Here is a 23,677-nt window from a genome sequence, read left to right on the forward strand (position 1 = left end):
TGGAGACACCTGCAATGGTTAAGAGGCCTCACGCTCTAAATTACCTTGCTTTTGTTAGGCAGGTGAATTGTCCATAACATTCTTTCTGAAAGGAGGTTTTTCCCTTCAGAATTTAATTTATAAGCTCACTCCTGGCAGGCTGCGATAGCAGCTACTGTATAAACCTGAAAATGATGACTACTGAATTTCCATTCAAACCTTAGGAATCAATAGAAAGCAGACAAACCACCAAGATAAAGTTCCACCCAACTGCAAAGAGCAAGAACTGCAGGATACCTCACATTGTTTTTACAATGTCTGCAGTCACCAACCTGTGAAATAGAGACTGCACAATCTCATTTCAGTTTGAAAATCTGACCTGTGCTATCCACGTGCTGCACCCACGTATCTGCCTGTTGGAAATGCCTTGGTGCCGTACGTATTTCCAGGCAACAGAAGGAGACTCAAAAGACTAGCGAAGACAGTTCAGAATTTGCTGAGACTTACATTGCATTTGGTAAAAGCTTATTATACGGGCTCCTTAGAGATCCTGATCCTACTTACAATAGAGCTGCTGCTTCAAGGTAAGTCAATAACAAAGCAACCTGCACTGGTGTCACTCTGGTTCATACCAAGTTACATATATAAACTTGTTGTTTCTATGGGCAGTAAAGAAATACACAATTACAGCATCACCCTTGAGTCTGCTTAACTGAACTAACGTTGTCTGAAGGCAGATGTTGGCACACTGTGGTCTGATGTCAGCAGAAGTTTCATCATAAAGAGCTCTGCATTTTATTTAAATGCTTGCTTATAAATGAAAAACGTTATCTATGACCAGGCTTCAATGAAAACAACCCTGTCGCAACGTTTGTGACTTTGTGCATTTCCCACTTACCATGCCTGCTGCAACTCCAGCTGCTTTATTACCTTCGCTGAGGGAGGCTGCTACCCGTACAGACACAGTCACTTTGGTGCAGCCAGCCCACACAAGACCCAGTCCATCACATAAGCCTTGGTGGAGCCCAGGGGTCAGAATATGACAGAGGTTATGAAACAAGCATGATACAAGCCGTGTATCAAGTACAGAGCTTAGCTTTTCAGCTCTTGAAGGGATGGTTGTAAACTGTTTACAGTTACGTTCCTTCTCACTTATACTTCATGATAGACAAGCCAGGTGAGGATGTGAACGTGTTAGAATTTAAATGCGAAAAACCTAAATATTCAAAAATCTGCCTTTCTTTGAACAAGACACAATGTGCTTCAGTTGAAAAGGAAATTATCATTTGTCTAATACAAAAGAAATCCTTTTTCCCAATCACAGCCTACTCTGAAGGAATGACTTTTTCCCCCTCCTTAAGAAGCCAAATGGAAGCAGTTCTGTAATTCTGGAGAGCTTTACACAGTATGTGATGGTCCTACTTCACATAAATTACAAGACAACCCATTGTAGGTTTATCAGATTGTGAACCAGCGTATGAGAGAAAAAGATTCCCATTGAGAGTGGGTGACAGTCTAAGTCGCATAGAATTTAATCTATAATATGCTAGAACACAGTTACTGAAATGAAAGACTGGTGCATAAATTATTTCAAAAATACTAAGAAATATTTGGTAGCTGTAAACTACGAAATATTTGGTGGCTGTAAAACCAGCCTTCTTACTTTCAGATGCACCAAAAGAAATCCCATGAATAAATACATTTGGTTCATTTGCTACATTCTGTGCCTACTGCCCAACCTGTTTTGACTCAGAATTTACTTTCACGAGAGTAAAAGCAATGCTGAGAAATTTAGCAGAAGCGCCACAAGAACGTGCAAGTTCAGAAGCAATAGAAAAATATTCCTCTGCACACCACTGCTGATATTCAATGGTATTATCCATTACATAAACTCATTGATATCAACCAAATTAATTTTTCACCTTGCTTTGTTAAAATTCAACACCAAAAAAGGCAAATTCTGGAAAATAAGAGAATGACCAAGTAATCAGCTGGAGTGCAGTAGAGGCAACTTCAATTTTAAGTCAACGTTAATAAAATATTCATGTTTTAACAAATATTGTTAAACCAAATATTGTTTTACCAAAATACCAGATGCATTTGAGACAATTTACATTTGACTCACCATACTGGCAGCGAGGACCCTGAAATCCTGCAGGACACTGGCACATCTGGGATCCTGCTTCCGAACATTTCCCTCCATTGAAGCAAGTGCCAACAGTGCACAGCACTAGTACACACAAACAGAATGAAACAGGGGGGGTTTGTTGGTTTTGTGCTAATGATCTGCCAGAATTGCCTCTTCCTGTCATAGTCCTGCTGTAACAGCAACTTCCAAATAAGAAATCCAGCTTTTTATTTAAGTGGAAAGGTAGACTGCAGTAGAACTTGTTATCATGAGTATAACTACCATGCTGATACAAAGAAATGTAACTTGAATAAAAATAAGACTATTATAATGCAGTTTAACCTGAAGATGCTTCAGAGGCAGAAGACAGTTTCTCAGGACTCAAAGCACTATCTGAATCCAGAATGAAAGAAGAGATGAACTGCTAGAGAATAATTCAGCAATGGTTAAGAAACACTGGTGTACTAAAAGATGTTATATATGTCCAAGGGAATTACAGTACTTCCCTTCCTCCAATGCAGTACATTATTTATTTACAATAAGCTAAATTCCACATACTTGAGCCAAACTTGCAAAGAATATCAGATATAAAAGAATAATTCAATCACTTTCATGCCTTAAAGAATTCAAAGCAAGTCTGCACTGCTCATTCAGGAAGAAAATTTTATGTTGCCACTGGTGCTCAAATACGTTTCAATTCCTTTACAGTAGAGATTAAAATACAGATTGTAAACATATCTTTGACTTACAACAAAACAGGTGCACACTAAATATGTAGATTCAAACTGAAACTAAACAGGAATACCCCTCAGGCTTGTTTTTGTTTTTTAAATACAAGAGACAATCATAAAGGCAAGCTCTCTGAATGCAGTCCTCAAGTTGGTATGAAGATTAAAAGAAATACATAGGAACAGATGCTAACTTTCATACAGAAAATACAATTACAACAAAACAGTAACAAAACTAAACAGTGAGTAAATTGTTATCTTCTACTCATGTCTTGTTAACAGTGTCTAAAGTGCTTCCTTATCATTTAAATTAAATTCCATCTTCTAAGAAAACATCCAATCATGGTTAGAAATTACTGATAGGAACAGGTTCTCATCAGGTGGAGAACTGTAGGGTAGAAACACAATTACTTCAATGGCAACAGCAGCAGCGAAAAAGCCAAAACCCGTCAGACTCTGCAATGAGTACTATGTCCAAAAAACAAGTGCCTCACAGCAGATTACTTTGCATAATTCGGGTAACAGCAATAAATTTGGTTGGCCTGTCAAAGCCAGGCTGGCACAAAGATGCTGCAACAACTATAATCAGAAACTTAAATTCCACTGTTTAAATTAAAGTTAGAGATACTTGGTGCTTTTACATGTGACAGCTGCTTTTGTATTTTTAAAAGAAGTTTCTTTCCCCATCAATAGATTACCTCTTTATAACTGGAAATCCCAGTTATAAATAGCAAGAAACAAAGTCCATCTTTCTAGAAGTAAGCATCAGTAGGAAAGTAAGGCCTAAGGATATCATCTCTCTTGGTTTGTCACAGTTTTGCCACCAACTTACAGTGCAAACAGCCAGGTTCATCGTCATGTTGGACCCATCCAGGGCAGCACTTATAGACAGTCTGACGCTCCATTCTGTACACCTGCTTGTAAACTGTGTAGTACCCAGACCTTTGAAAACAGTAAGTTTAAGAGAACAATCACAACTTCTGTTCCACTTTATTCACATCTCATCAGTAACAAACTGTACTCACATCTCATATTTACTATACCTTTTTCAGCCCCTGTCAGTAGTTCTTGTTAAAAATGAAGCAAATATAGCAAAATGCATCCTGATAATATCCAATAGCTCTAATATACTATGTCCACATATTTTCTGATGAATTTGTATTCAGGCTAGTCAAAGGTGAGTAACTTTGTTTTGCAATCAATTTTAGTTTTAGCTGTTGGGGGAGCCAGATCTCCCATCAGTTCTAAGCATATGACAGAAATAGAAAGAAGTTCAATTTTTCAAAGCAGATGACTTGACAGCTGGACTTCACCTGAAACAGGATAAGACAGGAGCATTTTCTGATAATATAAAATTGTGATCTAAAGCCAGCCAAGAAGTTAATGACATACCCAAAACACAGAAAAAAAAGTCACATTTTCTGCTCAGTAATAACAGACTTAAAGTCTGAGCAGGACATGATATATCCATAACTCACATATATTTCAGATGAAATAGTTTACAACTTCTCTCTCAAAAAAAAAGTTATAAAGAATTTGCACTAAGTTCAGTAACAGAATTCATTTATAACAATAGATAATAAATTACCTTCTCTCATAGCCCATACACCACGTCCTCCCCGTGCAACCTTGTTTCCACATCTTGACCATACGACTAAAGGCTTGAACACATGGCTGTTGGTGTCCTACCAGCGCCAGCTCAAACACTGGACAGACATTTGGCCTTGAGGGAAAGAAAAAGATATACTTTATTATTTCTAGCACAAAATTTAGAAGTCAAGAGAAATATACATAAAATTATGCTATGTATAACGGTTTAAAACAGATTTTATATTACCATTTAAAAATACTGTCTTTCTATGACTTTTTTCACCTTGAAGTGATCCAACAGCTCTCTTGCAAAAATACAGTAACCATAAACACCTGACAAATCATGACCCCATGATCTCAGAATGGCAAATGGTCCACAGACATTACTGGAGCCAAGATTTCATTAACATATTTCATCTGGGATAGAGTTCATTTTCTTCCTGGTAGCTGGTATAGTGCTATGGTTTGGATTTAGGATGAGAATACTGTCGGTAACACACTGATGTTTTAGCTGTTGCTAAGCAGTGCTTACACTAAATCAAGGACTTTTCAGCTTCTCATGCTCTACTGACTGAGAAGGCTGGAGATGCACAAGAAGCTGGGAGGGGGCACAGCCAGGACAGCTGACCCAAAGCGGCCGATGGGATATTCCATACCATGTGACGTCATGCTCAGTATATAAACTAGGGGAAAGCTGGCCGGGGAGCCACTTCTCAGGGCCTGGCTGGGCATCGGTCAGCGGGTGGTGAGCAATTGCATTGTGCATCACTTGCTTTGTATATTCTTTTATCATCATCATTATTATTATTACTACTCCTATTTTATTTTATTTCATTTCAACTATTAAACTGTTCTTATCTCAACCTACAAGGTTGGTTTTTTCCTCTCACTTTTACTCTTCCAATTCTCTCCCCCATCCCACCGGGGGGGAGTGGGCGAGCGGCCGGGTGGGGCTCAGCTGCTGGCTGGGATTAAACCACAACATACTGCTTGCACAAGTCACGAGCACGAACACATTCCTGCTAGCAATTTTTACACGAATGGCCCAGCTCGCAAAACACAATTGTACTTTGTTCCCAGAAAATGAGAGCTGAAGTGTTGGAGCAGGTTTTGACGGACGACGCGGCAGACGCTCTTTGCTGTCTCTCAATAACACCGGCCTACAGTCACCCTTTCAGATTAGGCACTGCCTGACAAAGGATGGCACCTCACAAGCTGAGCAGCAGATGACTGAGGTGAGGGAGCCTGAGAGGCTCTTCCTACACCGAGACCGCTGGAAGCCCCCCCACTAGGTCTTGTACGTGCAACAGCCCCTATTTCAGCTGACGTGCCAGGGTGGGAATCAAAGACTTGACAGCTATAGGCACTGACCTCCACAGCTCAAAGCTACTGAATAGCCAGCCTCTATACATACAGAATGAAAACACAGCGCCTGCCTTAGAAAACAGTACGGAAACCGAACAAAATATACAATGAAATTCAGGCTCCACACAAGTCAATGGAAGCAGTATTGTGGATTCAAAGGTAGATAAGATTTATCTCAACTATCGCTGTGGAAAATGTATATTCTGTAAGAGCCCCCCTTTGCTACCAGTCCCCTCAGGGAAGCACACGAAATTTGTAAGCGGAAGTATCGCTGTTCTCTGCTTATTATTCCTAAAACAACAAGACCAAAATAAAAGTGTTGCTTTGTAGGATGATACGTAATCTCCATCCTGCTACCTAGCCCCGGTTACAAAAATAGGAGGATTTCAGGAGGTATGGAGGGTCAAAAAAGAGGTTACATGTTGATGGTGTTGCAGAGATTCTGCCAGCCTTATTCTGATTTCTTTGCCCTGGTGTAAATTAGGAAACGCTGCGTGCCAGAAAATAACTGCATAAGACATGCAAGGTCTAACTAAAGCCACAGAACACAGGGGGGTTTGTTGCCTTTTAAGGTAGAGCCTACTGTAACAAAAATGAAATTAATTCAGTGATATTTTGATTGTTAACATAATAATTAAATCATCAATTCCCCAAGACAGCCTGCTCTAGCTGGTGAGGCTTTTCAAATTTAAGCCTCAATGACTAAAACACAGCGGGGAAACAGGGACCTTGTATCCCCACTCTGGTAAATGGTAAACACCATTCAGCAGTTGTGCCATACCGGCTAGCAGATAAGTCCTTCCCTGAATTTCAGTTTGAGACCCCTGTTCAGGCTAGAGAGTTAAAGAGGAAGGCTACTCACACACTCGTTTTCTCTGTCAATCAACAGAGGTATGAATGTGAGCCTGTGGTGGAAAACAGGGCGGCTTTTTGCATTAATAAGATAGATAACTGTTCTAGCCCAACAGCTGCCTGGCAGTTAAAGTTATCATTAGTTACGCTGGATATTGTTAATATCTCATTCAAGATTCACGGTGCTTTTTATCTCAGAGGCCCAAAGTACTTTACAGCTCCCTGTTATGACTGAACACCACGCAAGGTAGCCTTTCTAATAAAAAGGTACATCTTTCATCTGCGGGTCTTCAGGTAGTTTACAAACATCATTAAATTAAACCTGTGTAGAACAGGAAAAATACTATAAGTGTGATCATTTTTACTGCTGAACTAAATATTTGGAAGAAATGCTGCCTGCCTAGATCAAATCCACTCCACAATATTCCCAGTACTGTGCAGAAGACTCTCAGTACTCCGCAGAGGCCAGCGGTCATGCAAAGCACACCCAGAATGGGAAATCCAGCCAGGTCTCCCAAAGGTACTGCGGCTCTCCAAGCTGAGGGGAATACTGGGGACATCCACCTCGGAGTAAAGAGGACCTTTGCCCAAAACGGACACTCCAGTAGAGAAACAGATCAGATTTAAAAACAAAGCAACCACTCCCTCAGGAATTCCAGGTAGCCTACGTAAAGGAAGTTAGGAAAAGAAAGTCCAGAACTGTATGCTCTGGTTGTCTTATCTCACCATGGAAAAAGAGAAGAGTACCTTTGCTCTTGAAAACCTTATCTTGACAGAAATTAGTTTCCTGAACTGGAATGCCTATTTCTCCCAGGCTTTGGAGGAACTGCTCATCTCCGTCATCCTAAACCATACTTTCAGTGGACACCCCTCCCACACTGCTACTTGTTCTTCCTCCTCCACTGCAGAGGCCATTTTCTATATTGCTCCTTACTTCCCATTGCTTGAGTTTGCCCTTGCTGCAGCTGCCAACACCATGAAGCAAGACAGAGACAGTACCAGCGCAGTTTCAGATTGCCTTAAATTCCTCCAGAAACCACCCTTCCTCCACATTCCCATGTCATCTCCATTACTTAGCAATCCTTCCCACATATCCCAGCTACCCCTTCCTCTCAAATTACCTCACCATTTAACATATTTAGCTTAAGTTCAGAGCAATTGTTCCCAAGCCATTCTTAGTGCAAAGTCTGTCGTTTGTTTCACATCCAAAGGAGGTCTTTGTATGCCCAAAATCTTGCCTGCTTTTTTTCCATTACGTCAGTTGGTCTAATAAAACCCTCGCCTTACTTAGCAACCATGCCTCACTTAGCAGGCTTTTTAAAATGACTCTCCCTCCAGTGAATAGAACATCATGTACTGATAATTCATGCATATCTCCTTTTATTAGAATTGCCTAAAACTTCCCAGATAAAGGTACATTCATATGCATGGCTCTTCCATAAATAAAAGAGAGAAGCTGACAATTGTTGTAATGACATACCGAGCCCATCCTATAAATTCTTACTCGTGTGATATTGCCATGTTTCCAGGAATAGCTGTATTGACTTCTATGATATAGTTAATAGGAACAAATGGCGCTCACAGAACAAAACAAGCCAGCAGCATAAAGTCATATGTTTATTAAGATTTATTCAAAGTAAGCCATTCCTCCTAGATGCCCTTGGGATAATTTAAAGGCAGATATCAAAACCTCTGCTACACTATAATTAAATTGCAGCAATTGCATAACATGTAATCTTCCGCTGGCAAAGCTGGGAAATAAAACATGCCCTCTCCAACAATTAGCCATCTTCATGATTCCCGACACACATAGTCAACACACCAGTTTTTAAGCCAACTGACTCATTGCTCTTTGATACGTTACCTACAAACTTAAGAACAGTTTCTTGAACAAGACTACAACTATTGAAAATACAGTTTTGTATTATGGCATTCTATTAACTAGACACCATCTAAGACTAACCTGAAACCTGAAGTGGATGTGATGGTATATTTAGAGGAGAGCAGCTCCATTTTTACTCCCATGCCCTTTGCATTCAGAAAATATTTCTTAATGGGAGTTTAAGTGTTAAAACAAGTAAAACACACAAATGTATATTATATTTCTATGATTTGATTGATAGACCAGTCCTTTAAAACCTTTTTAGACTGACGCTCTCTGTTAGCCAAGACTAACACGAAGGCTATTATTAGCTTGTCAGCCTGACTCGAGCAAGCCAGAAAGCTCTTTTAATATTTGCATTCGGAGACTGCCCTTTAAACAAAGACACCCTACACACTTCCAGCTCAAGACTTAAGATTCTAATGAACAGATAATTAGACCAACACGAAGTGAGAGCAGCCTTGGCTAATCATATGGCTGTGATGCCTGTGAACCACTGCACAACAGGAAAAGTTCAGAGAAAATTAAAAGCATCTCCAGGAGGGATATAATTCATTCATGTGTTTAGAATTTAAAAAGAAATATGTATCTTCATACAAAAATACAGTCAAAAAAGCACCCATGGAGGTCTATTAAATACTAAGATGGCAAACCTGGCTCAGGAAGTCCCTGAGCCTCACGTTATTGAGGCTGAGACAGTTTTTCAGGCAAAGTCTCACTGCACACTCACTCTTTTCTTATTCTCCTCACTAGCCATTTGCTGCCCACAAGCTCGAGGGACTCTGGTCTCACCCACCGGGCATTTCACAGCATTTGGACATACGACTAGACAGCATCCTTGAAGTCTTCAGTGAGTCACTGGCAATTGTGGTCATTCATCCTGAGCTGCAATTCTATGTCTTTCACCCCAAGCTGTCGTCACCACCACTATCACCTCAACCAAGCTCCCCCGAGAAGGGATTGCAGCCTTCCCACAACCCATGGCAGAGAATAGATAATAGAAACAGCATGTCTACAATCTTCCAAGTGAGGTTCTCTGCAGTTTGCAGTGCACTGCATCCTTGCCCATGATTCTGCAGGTCTGAGAAGGATATCAGTGCAGCTGATTTTACACACAATCACCCGAGAATAAATAATTTTATATAGCGATAGATGGACTCTTATGACGAAGTGCACATGGCTTTCACATAACAAAGGAAAAGACAGTTACAGGTACAGGCCATCTGCTCGTCGGAGCAGAGGGGCAGCTTTCTGCACGCACTCTTGGCACATGTGGTCCAAAAGGGGCAAACAGAGATGAGGAGAAGGGAAGACAACTGAACACACAGGAGCTAGAAGGGGAACAGTTCCATCATTTCAAGAGGTACAGTGTACCTCTGTGACAGGGATATTTTCTTATTCTGCCTAGCATGATCCTAACACCTGGCTCTTTAAATGACAATTAAAAGTAAATCTCTCATTCTATCAATCCACTTTTTTCCAGCTCAAATCAAGAAGCTAAAGGTAGTTAGATTTAATGGTAGTGAGAGAGCAAACACACATCAAGATATCCTTAAAGGTTTCTTTCAGCAGCGCAAACTTTAAATCAAAACATTAATGAATATAGGAGCAAAGAATGATTTTGCTGTCTGATTTTAGGTCTTTCCACAGAGACTCAGTGAATGACACCACCTTCTACACCAAACCAGAAGGCTGTTAACATCTTCCTAAAAATGAGATGTTGTAGCCTGCATTGCCTTCAGCTGAAGAATTTGCAGCCTGAACACTATTGATCTTCCCATGAAACAGTCAATAGCTGTCATAGCAAGTGACTTGCCGGAATTCTGTATTTTCAAAACACTAATTAGTCAGTGCTCCTTCCTTTTATGCCGTTATTAAAAGTTTAGAAAAGCATAGTCTACATGCTTTTGCAGATTTAGTCTGAAAAGATCAAATGAGAACTTTCCCTAAGGAAACCAAGATTATAGTCGGGGCTAAATTCCCCACTGCTGTGATGACAAGGAGTGGTTTTGCTCTAGAGATACACTGATGTTGATCTGAACATAGTTGTGCATTGCTACAATGGCTTTGGCTAGAAACTACTCAGGCTAGAAAATTGAATGAATCTTCTCACCTCCAACCACCCAAGCAAAACATCCCCAGCTTCTTATGAAAGAGACCTCTAGAAAGGCAGGTTGGCATCATGCAGAAACATGCTGCGCTGTAGAGGAGAACAGGTCAGCAACATGATGTTGTATGCAAACAGGATGTTGATTAAAAGTTTGCTATAAATATCATCTCAAGTGGAAAGGAGAGAAAAGCAAATTTCATCTGAACACAGAAAAAAGTTGTATTAGGAAACAGTCCACAGAAACAAAAGGTCCAAAGAACAGTTATATATATTCATTTATATAGAAACAAAGATATAGATAAATTTTGTCTCTACACATATATTGCTTAACAGCAAAAATAATTCACAAAGACTGGAATGACAGAAAAGGCTTCTCTTCCTTTTTAAACTGCCAAACTCCCCTTTCTACCCTTAATCTATTTTAAGGCTCATTTCCTCACATTTCCCAGATAAAATTAATCAGCACTACCAGAGACAATTAGGACATCCTGCTCCCTTGACCACTAATCAATCCCTGCTCTCTACTGATCCTGTATCAATATTTGTGATGTTTATATGCCCTCTGGGATATGGATTGTAAGCACCAAACTCATTTAGATTAGGTCTCATTATCACTACTATTCTCTGGATCCGTGGACGAAGGTCCACCACAGAAGACTCTCCTAACCCCACAGGTTACTAATGCACTGCTGTGTCTTATTCACATCCTCTCTCTGATTAGATGGAGCAGCTAAATAACATGAGAGTTCTTTCAGCCTTTGTGCACTGCATCTAGATTAAGAGCAAATCAATATGAGATGATTAATTACACACTCAGCTATTATAACAACAATAAGATTTTTAGTTCCTACTGCTATCAAAGTGCAGCGTCTGTCGTTTAGTTTCCATTTAACTATCCTCCTCCCTCCCCCAAGACAGAATAATCTATTTTGGTTAGCAAGAAAAGCAGAAGATAAACACGCACATCCAGATCATTTAACTATGATTTGCCAAGTCACCTGTTTTTGCATTTTAAATCAAGGAGTGATTGCCTCCCCCCCACCAATAGTGTCACATAGCCTCAGTGCCCCGGTTTTATAGTTTCTTCGACTGGCTGACCTCTGCAGGCACTACGTGGCTTCTGCAGGATCAGGTGAGGCATCAAGTAAAGTACAGACCCACAGGGCGGCAAATACAGTATCACCACTTTGGCATACAACTCTGATAACCTCCAAATACCTGTCTTCAGTCATGTTCAGTGGAGTGTGCACATTACTTTTATCTACTGCATCCAAAATAGTTGATCATCTCGGAATATGGCTACTTTGGCATGAGTCACTGTAAACAAAGAAAATTCACTACCAAAATAATAGTACAATAATTGCAGTGGCTACCTGATATTAGCATTTTCTCATATCCATTATGTTCTTTATTGTTAGATGCCTTCTGCGCACCTCCACTGATTTCTACACTGGGGTTATTTTAAAACAAGTGACTAAAAGAACAGCATCCAGGAGTGTGTTCAGCACCACTGCCAGTAACCAGGCCTGCCAAGCCTCACACAGCACTGACAAACCTTTCTAGCATGCAGACTGCTTTACAGACAATTTAAAGACCTTTGTCCCAAGGACCCAACTCTAATGTAATTAGAAAACCATATGGGAGGTCACATAAGGAGGCTAAGAAATAGTTTGCACGTACTCATTGTTAAGACAAAGCAAATAGTTGTCCAGAAATCAGAAAAAAAGTGAGCATTAAAAAAAATGTGAAACTATAAGAGGAAAGTATCAAGTAGCAGCAGTCATCTCTAGATGAAATTTCACATCAGCTACACCCATCTCGATTATCATTCCACGGCAGAAGAGTGAATAATAAAAGTCACCCCAGTAAATCTGCCAGGTACACACACCTGAGCTTCTTCTGGCAAGAAGGCACAAGAAGACTTGATGCTAAAATATTAAAATAAAAATCACTGAAAAATGTCATCCTACTTGTGCCATAAGGAGAAAAAACTCATTTTGGTTTACAGCAAGTGCCACATTGCTTAACAGTGAAACTAGCTACAAGGTAGTGAAATCCTCAGTTTCAGTTTGGCAACCAGTATCTAGGAATTGTTCACTGCTTTTGTGGTGGATGTCAGATTTTAACAGTTTAGAGCCAAGCCTTCTTTTCTTGAAAGCTTACTTTTGAAGTAACATGTAATATATGCAAGAAAAGTCCCTAGATGCCAATGTTTTAAGTGTTAAAATATTCAGTCTTTTACCCCCCTGTAAATCCTTAGCTTGATACCACTGATGCAAATGACCATTTGATTTTTTTTTTTTTTTGAAACATTAAGCAATCTTGGTAGAGCTAAATATTTTATGAATTCTAGCCACAAAAAAAACATGGCAACTAACAAGCATGTATTAGTGGATTAGTGTTCAACAGTGGTAAACAGGGGGAAAAAAAAAAACCTCAAACATTTCTATCTTTCAGATTAGAAACTTATACTGAGGTTCTAAATAGCCCAGAGATTCCTGGTGTTACTTTACAGACAAAAACAGATGGACAAGCCTTGCCCCATGAAGAATACAATTATAAGATGCAAGTTCATGCAACTGTACTTTCACCATTGATGATGCATGGGTCAGGCAGGGAGAGCACTAGCAATTACAAATAGAAGGATAACCACTGAAGAGTATTGTAAGGGTTGAGGTGTATGGAAACTCATTTCCTACACAGGAATATTCTCACCTGAAAAGGTTAGGCCCAAAATATATAGGTGTTTCATAATTTGAGATTTTTTTTTTGTTTAAAACAATACAAAGCACCTTATAAAGCCTGAGATATTATGATATATTTTCAATATTGAATTAATTTGTTTACATAAAAAACACAGTCTGGGCATGGTGTTCTCTACTAAGCAACATTTGAACCAAGTTCTGCTCTGACTTACAAAGGGAAGGCAGTATGATGTTCCTACTAAAGAACACAAAAAAGAACACCAGCACTCTGACTTAAATAACATTCCTCTTTTCACACACACAAGATCAAATATTCATCAATAGGTCAAAGGCATTGAGAGAAGTACAACTAAATGTACAGCTCAGCTTGTGTACGCATTACATCTGAAAGTATACATCTGCTTATGCAAAAGGCAAAAATCTCATGTTTACCTCCGGAACAATTAATGACTGGTTTTAAACCAAGACCAGCATGGAATCCAAAGTATAAAACCAAGACTACATATGTTCAGTACACAATTTTTAAAATGCTTTGATTTAGCAGTAATGAAAGGAAATTTCTTTCTCCTCAGAAATAAATTAAATGCAATAGATTTTAGAGAGAAAGTAAGCAATAACAGGCTTGAATTTCAGAAGAATGAAATCTATTAACTGTGTTCAAAGAGCGAAGGTATTTAATTGGTGAATAACACGAGTCTGCAATATGGTCTGTTAACTCTCTGAGAGCCAAAGCATTGCTTCCACCAAAGGAGGTTCTGTTGACGAGTCACCCAAAGACTAGGTTTTACATACCAGATAATCTTTCCCTTCCTCACCAGAAGATTTCTTCAAATTTATTAAAAATACTCCATGTTCTCTGTCATATCTAGATCACAGCATGCCTAGAACTATGATAAATAAGCAGCGCTGGATATAAACAATGCAGAAGAAAGAAGTCAAAGAAAAAAGCAGGCAGTTTTCCTAGAAATCAGAAATACTGCAAATGCAGAGTACGTGCACATAATAAATGTATGTATAAATAACTAAACTAGATCAACATTTCATAATGCAGCACAATAAAACCTAAAGAAATGCTGACAAGTTCTCCCCTCTTAGGGTGTATTTTTGAGGAGTGACTTAAGAAGTCAAATCCCATTAAAAGTGGGAGCAGGGGCTTCCCTACCTTAAACCTGCAGATTTCAGACTCATACAGCATATGTAAACTATTGTGATTATGGGTGGCAAATTTCTAAGCCTCTTGCAGGTACATTATGTGATTTCTCCGATATGAAAACAGGTATTTATAAAACTGGAAAATATTTTACAGTCAATCACGAGATCAAGTTCATCTTTGATAAATACAGCAACTTCAGGCTATCACATTTTATGACCGTGTATTTTCATAGTCTTATGGCTATCTCAGTGTTCAGGAGGAACTCTTGACCTCATTTTTCTCCTGAAGAGCAGGAAAACGTCATAAATCAGGAAAAGAACTGTAGCATGATGACACTCATTCATTATCTTTAAGTCTCCCACCAATGAATATACTGGGGGAGAAAAAAAGAGCCCTTATCATCTGTTTAAAGACTAAATTCAAGATTAATTTTCCTCTAGAAACTCTGAAACAGAGGCTTTAACTGCAAACTCTTGAAAAATGTGATTCAGTGTTACAATGCTGACCAGCATGAGCTCTATCTGGTGGTAAGATACGGTAGTGCACAGGCTAGAATGACTATTTTTTGTTCAGCATGATGCTCACATTCACAAAGATGAGAAACATCTCGACTCTTCAACATCTATTTTTCTTTCCTAGCAACAACTACTGGATATTAAAGCACTGGGGGGGCAGGGGCAGAACAGGACAGCAGGACGAGACTGCCATAACTTCTGTGCCAAAGCATTTAAACCACGCTTACTAAAATCACATTATCCAAACCTCAAAGGCTGGAGGTAGCTACCATTCAAGAACACTGAGGGTTTACTGCAACCTTACAGATTCTAGGCAGACGGGACTGGGAAAAAGTACTTGAGGTTTCAGCTCAAAAATTTTTTAGGTAAAATCCAATAGTCTAAATCAGAATTTGGCAGTGGACTCTGGGTTGCCGGCATCACTTCAACCAAGGTTTAAAAAGACTTGATAAGAAAGACTTAACTTAATTTTAATTAATGTAATTTACAAATTTAAATACACCACAGTGGCAAGTCAGGTCCTTATTTTCACTAAAAAAACTGCAATCTTTTTTTAACTATCAAATCTCTGAAGATATGATATCCCATTTGAAGAAATGGAAGGACATTCTACTACATTACTCATTTCAGCTCCAAAAACTAAACGTACCTCAGGCCCTTAACACTAGGAATACAAACCTCCTTCACACCTGCAAATTGGCATCACTGGAGGTGAAAATACAGTGTATTGGCTAAACAGCCAATATACCAAGACAATTTCTCACCAAGAAATGATTACACAACCTACTTTTCACATCATTTGGATAGTATTATGACAAAACTCCAGGCTCCAAGTTTAAGCTGTATCACCATATACTTTATAGAAGCATTTTTTTTGCGTTACTTTGTTTTCTGTACTGCATTCCAACATATTCAAAATGACATGCAGTTTGTTCCACTGCAGCAAGCAAAATTCTGATGCATCTCTTCATATGGAAATGCTTTGTACATCAGTAGGTTATTTTGAAATTCATTCCAGTCCTAAAAAAGTGGACTTCACCTTTTTAATTACACCTACTTGCCTAAAAAAAATTGGTATTTATATTACTCTGAAATATTTTCCACAACCACACCCAATTGCAGTGAGACATGTGGCAACACTAGTCCTGTATCTCTGTAGCGCAATCACTGGTGCACTTAATCCTTGGTTAAAGGACCAAGTTTGCTTGAGTGTTGCAAATGTAGGTATCATCTGAATGCTACATTTTGCTTTTGGGAATATGATTTATCTGGAGGAAATGAGTAAGCCTACAGTGCCCCACAGAATTGAAGAAGCTGGAAAACAGTTACCGAGCCAGGAATCCAGCTCTAAACCCAGGTGTTCCTTGGAATGTGACCAAATTTACTTGCTTATGGATAGAGTAAAAATATGCAGCTGCAACGTTTGAGCAGTCAAAAAACCTAAAGAAAATAGTTTTATTGCAAGATTGTGACTGGATCCTCTAAAACCCAATCAGACCCTTTAGAAGCCATCCTGGACCTGGAGAACTACAGAGCAAGTCAATGGGCTTAATGTTGGCAGTGACAAAGTTCATCTCATGACTTTTTCAAAGTCGACCTCACTCATGTGTCACTTGGGAAGAGAAGAATCCATTCTTGAGTCATGTCTCAGTCCTAACTATGAAAGGTAATATTTATTGCACAAATCAGGTTCCTAGCACATACCTCATAATCGCTCCTGCCTTTTGCTCTGTCCTATACAGCTAACTATGAGCAAACATCTGTACTTGTAAAACTCGTAGTGGAATTATTTCTCCAGGAGAGGATTTACCACTTCTGACAGCAACTCTGCTCTTAGTTCCTATTTCTGCACTGTCCCACAACTACCCCCAGCCTTCTGTGAAGCACGATCCTGAAAGTAAACTCAATGCTAGATAACCTACAGGACACTTATATCATCATTGTATTACCCCAATTTTGAACTGCAAAGCTCACTGCAAGGTGAGCTGCTAAAAATGTGGGTTTTATGACAAGAGATGGTTAATTCCTCATTTTAAGGCCTAAATAGCATGCTTTTCGATGAAAACTGCGTATTTGTTCTCCGGTCATTCCAGAGTTCTCTAAAGTTCTAATACAAGATCATGAAGGGCTAATTGTCTGGAAACGTAGCTGATGGAAATAGCTAGTCATCCTATAATCTGTTCTACATTAAATCTCCTCAGGGGGCTTGGAAGCAGAATACCAACATCCACACAGATCCCTTGCACTTTTAGCTAGCAGCAAATACTCAAGTTAGCAACAGAATGAAAACAAGTACAAAGAATATCCTGTATATCCTCAGCCACTTAAGATCTCAATCAAAACAACAGCAGCAAATGCTAAAGAAGGAAGCACCCGGCATGGTATGTTCCAAGGAATACATTTGTTGTTCTTATCCCATTGACTGCAGATGACCAATGCCAAAAGAACACGACAGAATTACTAAAAAAAGGAGATTCATGAAAAGCATCCTTTTGGACATTTCACTGTTTCTTGGTGAAGGCTGACAGGCTTACTCCTAAGGAGTAATGACTTCTTGTATTTCTGTTTACATCAAAGGTAAAGTCCCTAAATAGTGTCAAGTAAGTTTGGAGTAATACTTATACTTGCCCTAGCTCAAGAAAAGCAGCAAGAATATAGTAATGGCAGGAATATGCCTCTTGGGAAAAGCACCCATGGCTCTGCCACAGATATGGGGGTTTGGGTGGGATTTTTTGATTGCTGCTGGCTAACAGTGCACTGCTGCTCCCAATGATTCGAGCCCAACAGTAATATTCTCCTATAGTTTCATTTCCAGAAGGGAATGTTTCCTATATTCTTTCACTGACCCTATCTTTAAAAAGGTAAAGCAAACAAAAATTGTTTGGAGGCAATTCGCAGTTAACACCACATCCAGCTTCAAAAGTGCAGAATCATAGTTATTACAGATATGTCAAATGCAAATAGATTAATGTAGGCCAGCAGTATTCTTCCTCACTGTAGAGTAATTGCTTATAAAGAGTGCAAGAAGCATGCCTGAAAGAAACACAAGTACACTTAAAAATGAAAAATGCTTTACCAGAAAATGAACTTGACTTTTCTAAACATTGTGATGGATACTTGGTGGTCTAGCAAAATGGAGCAATATAAACCACCTTAAAAGCACTTCTAGGAAATACATATTTACATGATACTGCATAGAAAACCAATGAGGAATAGGCTTAGAGATTTTAATTTTGTGACAGAAGAAATAACTAAATTGAAACCAAATACAAGATAAATTAATTATAAAAGGGTGGGATGAAGTTAATTAAGTCAAAAATAGGAAGAGCAACAAGGTTAGAAATTAGGGCATACACAGACATCTGAAAAGGCTGTTGTCAGGTTGCTTTGGGGGGGGGGGGAGGGCAGGAGGAGGGAACGGACATTCCTTAAAAATACAAGAGGAGCTTTGCAAAGAAAAAGGTGCCCAACACAAAGCAGGAAGCAGTTTCCAGAAATTTTGTTTTCTATTTCAATGAGCAAAAACTTTAACCTTAAGATTTTGTGCACGCTGTCAGCTCTTCTGCTTTAGAAAACTACCTCTTGACAAAAACGTTACGTTGCATTTACAACAAAGGACATTTGTTGCTCATGCCATGCAAAACACCTCATAGAAACTTCCTTCAGCATAAGCACCGGTACGCATACATGTGGACCTAACTCCTTTGTGTCTGAAACGAGCTGTGCTTACAGCTGCGGATGGATGCTTTCCATCGCTCTCGCCTCTGTCTGCTCGTGGTCCCTACTCCTCCTGACTGGATTTACATTTTACTACTCTGATTTTTCTACTCCTGTTCTCCGCCAGGTAAAGCTCACCGTAACGCCTCAGAAAGCATGGACTGGTGCAGCTGTACAAGGCTCAGCTCTGCTACCCCTTCGCTTTTTTAAACGAGAAGGAAGAAACAGACTCAGCGATACCGATGCACTCTCTGAAGCTCACTTCAGATCTCGAATCAAAGTCAAGCCCGCCCGCCCGCCTTCCCTCCGGGGCTGTAAATCTCACGAGTAACCATTCAAAAATAACTCCGCGGACCAGAAATCTACGCTGCGGGGGGAAACTTGGGGAAGTTAAAGGCGCACCCAGCTAAACTTTCCTTGTCTCAGAGCCGAACCGCGACGAACGCCGAGCTGATTTCAGCGGGGGGACTCCGCTAGGACCCCGGGACGCTGCCCCCGCCAGAGACAAAGGCGGCGCGCAGCGCTGGAGCCCCCCGGCCCCGCCGCCCCCGCTCCGCCCCACTCACATGCCCCGCTGCAGCCGCGGCTCCGTCGCGCCGCTGGCCCGGGCGGCCAGCGCCCAGCACAGGCAGAGGTACAGGCACGCCGGCCCCGCTCCCGCGGCCATCGCCCCGCCGAGGGAAGGGACAGCGGCGGCGGCTCGGCGGCACCGGCAGCCCCGCCGCAGCAGCAGCCCCGGCCGCCACCGGCCCTCCAAATCATTTAAAGCGGCGGCGAGGCGCACCACTGGCTGGGCGGCCCCGGCCCGCCCCCGACCCGCCCCCGGCAGCTCCCCGCGCTGCGCGGGGCGGAGGGGGTGGCGGTGCCCCTTCTGCGGGGAGGGTCTCGGTGCCCCCTGCCCCGGAGCCGTGCAGCGCCGGCGTTTGGAGCGGTTCGGCGCTCGGTCTGCTCCCGCCCGGCTCTGCTCGTGTACTCACAGCCTCGCCTCGCCTCCTCTGCCGTGTCTCCTCGGTCCCCCTCCTTTAAAGGGACTTCCCTCCTGGTCCAAATTCCCGTTGGGTACAACACAGAGAGGTGGAGATGAGGAGGGGTTTGTTTTCACTGAATAATATATGAAGTTACATGCAACCTCATGTTCATGACGGTTACCAGTTCTGGGAGCAGAGCTGACCAGCCCCTTCTGCTCCAGGATGCCAGGCCGTTCCTGCTTTACTATGGGAGATGTATCTTGGCTTCTCTTTTTTTCCCCTGGTCCTTCTTTGTTCTGTGCGTGACATCCATTGCAATCACATCTCAGCGCTTCAAAGAGGTAACCGTGAAAATAAATGCATTTAACATCACGAGGGAGGGATAACACCACTAGGGCTGAGAGTTAGTGACAGCAAGACTGTAAAGCTGGGAACCAAGGAGTGGTTTCTTAAATCCCAGAGTTGCACGCTGTCCTCTAGACCATCTATCCTCTCCTCTTTATGATTTTTACTGCTGTCAGAAGGCAACTCTTTCCCCTTTACTGGCAAGAGAAGGGAGAGCAAGTGACCTGGAAAGGGAACTGTGCATAGTAGCAAATAAAAAATGGGAAAAACACACCTTGAGCATTTTATGATCTAGTGTAGGACTCAGGGTCCGTTACACCACGGTCTTCCTATCTCTAGAGACCCGTGACTAACCAGCCACCCGGCTGTGAATGAGCAGATGGGCCCTGAGCCAGGCCATGCTAAAGACAACTGCGATTTCCTTCCACTCCAGTGGAACGGGCTTGGTCTCAAGTTGCTCCAAATTAGCTCCTATACGAATTTGTGACAGGGAGAACTGCACGGGTACACTAACGGGTTAGGGGTCAGCCTCGGTTTTACAGTGCATTAATTTGTCTTCCTTTCAGTCCTGTAACAAGATACACTGGCTTCTCCTTTACACACACTTTACAAGCACAGTTTCCTGTATGGTTTTTATTTTCCAAGGCCTTTGCTAAAGTAGGTAAACATTTACCAATCATAACAAGAAAGCTGGTTTTATATTGTTCATTGCTTTGAAGCTTGCATTGACATGATCCCCTTGAGATTTTATCAACTGATTTCTTTTTCATGGTAAAGAAAACATATAGCCCTTATCTGACCTTAGAGCAGATTAATTGTACCCTGAAATTTCCATTGAATGGCTAAGCCTTTCTTGCATCTGGAGTAGTTTTAACTCTGCAGGACCTTGTGTTGAGCTAATCTCATTACCTCCTGCAGAGCCCATAGTTTTCTAATCATTTTATTTCTTAAACCCCAGAAAATCTTTCTTCATAAAATAATAGACCTTCATTATGTCAAGGCTGAATGTTAATTATGTCCTGAGATGTCATCCCAACCTGGATTATTTTCAGGATCACATCATGGCAAAATAGCAAAGGATCTTATTGCTCAGCTGTTTTTTCCAGGAGAGGTAAATTAGTCTTTAAAAAAAAAATTAATTTTGCCATCTTAAGGAACTCAACAATAAACTGTTCAACATTATTTTTCAAACCTGTATGCGATCATTACAAATTATACACAACATTTATTACACCCAGTTATTAAGAATAATGGAAAACAACATGGAAATTGGGAGGTACTGAAGTGCAGAGTACTTTACTCGGTGAAGGCCACTTAATAGATGAGACTTTTGCCTGGGGGCCACATAGCAAAATACAGCTGCAGCTGAATTCTGAAGATGGAGCAGTGTAAAACCTCCTTGCAATCTGTGCAGAAAGCCTTGCAGGCCTCACTTTACCAACTATGACACTGACATTCTCCTGAACTGAAATGTAAACCCAGTGCAATGTGCCCTTCTTACAAATATTATCTAATGTTTTATCCTCAGCTGTGTTTTAATTGAGAATATCCTGCAAAGCTGTTGACTTTAATGGGACGATTCACATGAGTAAGAGTCGCAGGGAACCAGCACTGGTGAAAGCAGTTTCAAAAGCCTACTGGGATAATTGATCCGACTGTGCCCAAGTCAGTTAAATCTTCAGACCTGACACAGATAATACAGAGGTAAAAGCAGACTCATTTATTTTAGTTCCTACAGTGGTAACAGTGGGCTATGTCAGGAAAAAAGGGTAGTGGATACAGCATCAGTGACTTCTTTATATTCCACATCCCTGCCATGACCAACTAGACACATGCCTACTGTCATGAAACTTATTTGCTATACAATTGTGCGTCTTTGATCTTGATACCTACAAACCACATCATGGCCACCACCAAACCAAGCATGTTGACAAAAGAGTTCCCTTCCTGATGGTGAAAGGACTAAATTAAATTTCATCTTGCTCTGCTAAACCAGCTTTTGAACTGAGCAGCTAAAGTACCGATTCCCCTTAGTGGCTTTGTGCAGGTGAGCTGTAATCTAATCCAATTGTACAGAATACAAATGGTCAGGAAAAAAAACAGCTCATGCCCTCCATGTAGTACTGAAGGACTTTCTATGGGATGGAAAATACATAATTTTCATTATTCTCCTCTCTTGTTGATTAGAAAATTGTTCTGACAGATTCCAGTGCAATCCAAATTCAGCACATTGTTTACAACACTGTCCAGATCATGAACTCTGTAGAAGAGTTCTCTCTTGTAAAGTCCCATCCTATCCTCTCCATTTTAAAGCATATTTCCCTCCCCATTAACATTTTAATTTTCATGTATGATTTTGTCCTCCTACAAAGATGTCATGAAGTTGTTGTGTATCCCCAAGCATGAATGAGTGTGCCCACTTTGAGTCAGTAACACATCACCCTTTTCTATTTTCATTTTTCTGTCTAATCCTTAATATCTCTATTTCCAGTCTTTTTAAATCGTAGCTAGTTACAGGATTTAACATTCCCTTCTGATAGAAAGAAATTTTCGTGCAGAGATTGTAATTAGGAAGGCTGTGCTGTGTTCTGTTATTAGCAGGAATTGTGATTTTTGGAGTGGTGGGTTAATTGCTAATAACCATATGCAATGCTTCTCTCAAGATGTTTCCTATTACAGTAATTAACTTAGCAGCTGGGGTAACAGACATTTACCATTTGTCTTCACGGTATCCCTGATTTAGGATTGTTCCAAAAACCTATTTGGACTTTCTTTGTTCAATTCCCAGGTGTAAGATGAAAAAGAGGGGATGCTGAGAAAGGGAGATTTGGAAAGAACAAGTTGCAGGGATAGTACCTGTTTTCAGATGTGAACAGTCTATCAGTGTATCCTCAGGAATTCTGAATTTTTCTTCACTAGTCTTAGTCTCCGACCATCATTTTCATCAGTGCCAACTGGATGGAGAGCATGGCAGACCAGCCTGAATCAGAGAATGTTTTTAAAAATTTATTGATTACTCTGTTGCTCAAATTAATCTGATCAATCTTTAGCCTTCTTGAGGATTTATTAATTGAAAAGTGTAGAATTTATTATTGCCTACTCATGTCCTTAACCTCAAAATCCCTAGGGTTTGTGATTTTTTTTTTCTTCATATTTCATAGTCAACTATGCAGATATAAACATTTTTTGGTAATTACTTCCTTTCTATGTTGTCTCACTGGAGTTCCTTCCTCCACAATAAGCAGTAAGAGCTACGCTAGAATTACAGTAATATTTTTAAGTATATGGCTAACGTGAAATTTAAGAAGAAAATAAAGTTGGTCTACAAAGCCAGACCACATGACAGAGCAATAGCAGTTTTGTTGATTTAATTCATCAACAGAATACATTGAAAGGATTAATTTTGCTTACAAGATAATTTTAAAGACTGTTAGGAACACGATGCTAGATTTATCCCTTTTTTAAATTCATTCTGGCCAAACAGAGTAAATTCTGGATGATACTGTATTAAATAAGGTTTGTTAATACCCTTGAAGATGCAAAGCAGCACACCAAGGCCATTGGAAGCTTCCTCTGTTGCAATGAATTGGCATTGCTCCATTGCAATGAATGGGGGAATGCTAATTTACAGTAACTGAGG

General features: G+C 40.4%; 1 protein-coding gene across 1 annotated transcript in view; it reads right to left on the minus strand.

The window, feature by feature from the left end:
- The window catches only part of LOC142085620 (uncharacterized), a 198,335-nt gene extending 178,944 nt beyond the window's left edge, over positions 1 to 19,391 (minus strand). Inside the window, exons 1-4 of the mRNA XM_075157683.1 lie at positions 19,291 to 19,391; positions 4,424 to 4,558; positions 3,668 to 3,777; positions 2,105 to 2,209 (exon numbers count right to left, since the gene is read on the minus strand). Coding sequence (XP_075013784.1) covers positions 2,105 to 2,209; positions 3,668 to 3,777; positions 4,424 to 4,558; positions 19,291 to 19,391 — 451 coding nt within the window. The remainder of the gene's footprint in view (positions 1 to 2,104; positions 2,210 to 3,667; positions 3,778 to 4,423; positions 4,559 to 19,290) is intronic.
- Between the last annotated feature and the right edge of the window lie 4,286 nt (positions 19,392 to 23,677).

This window comes from Calonectris borealis, chromosome 9 (assembly GCF_964195595.1).
Source record: "Calonectris borealis chromosome 9, bCalBor7.hap1.2, whole genome shotgun sequence".
Classification (NCBI taxonomy): domain Eukaryota; kingdom Metazoa; phylum Chordata; class Aves; order Procellariiformes; family Procellariidae; genus Calonectris; species Calonectris borealis.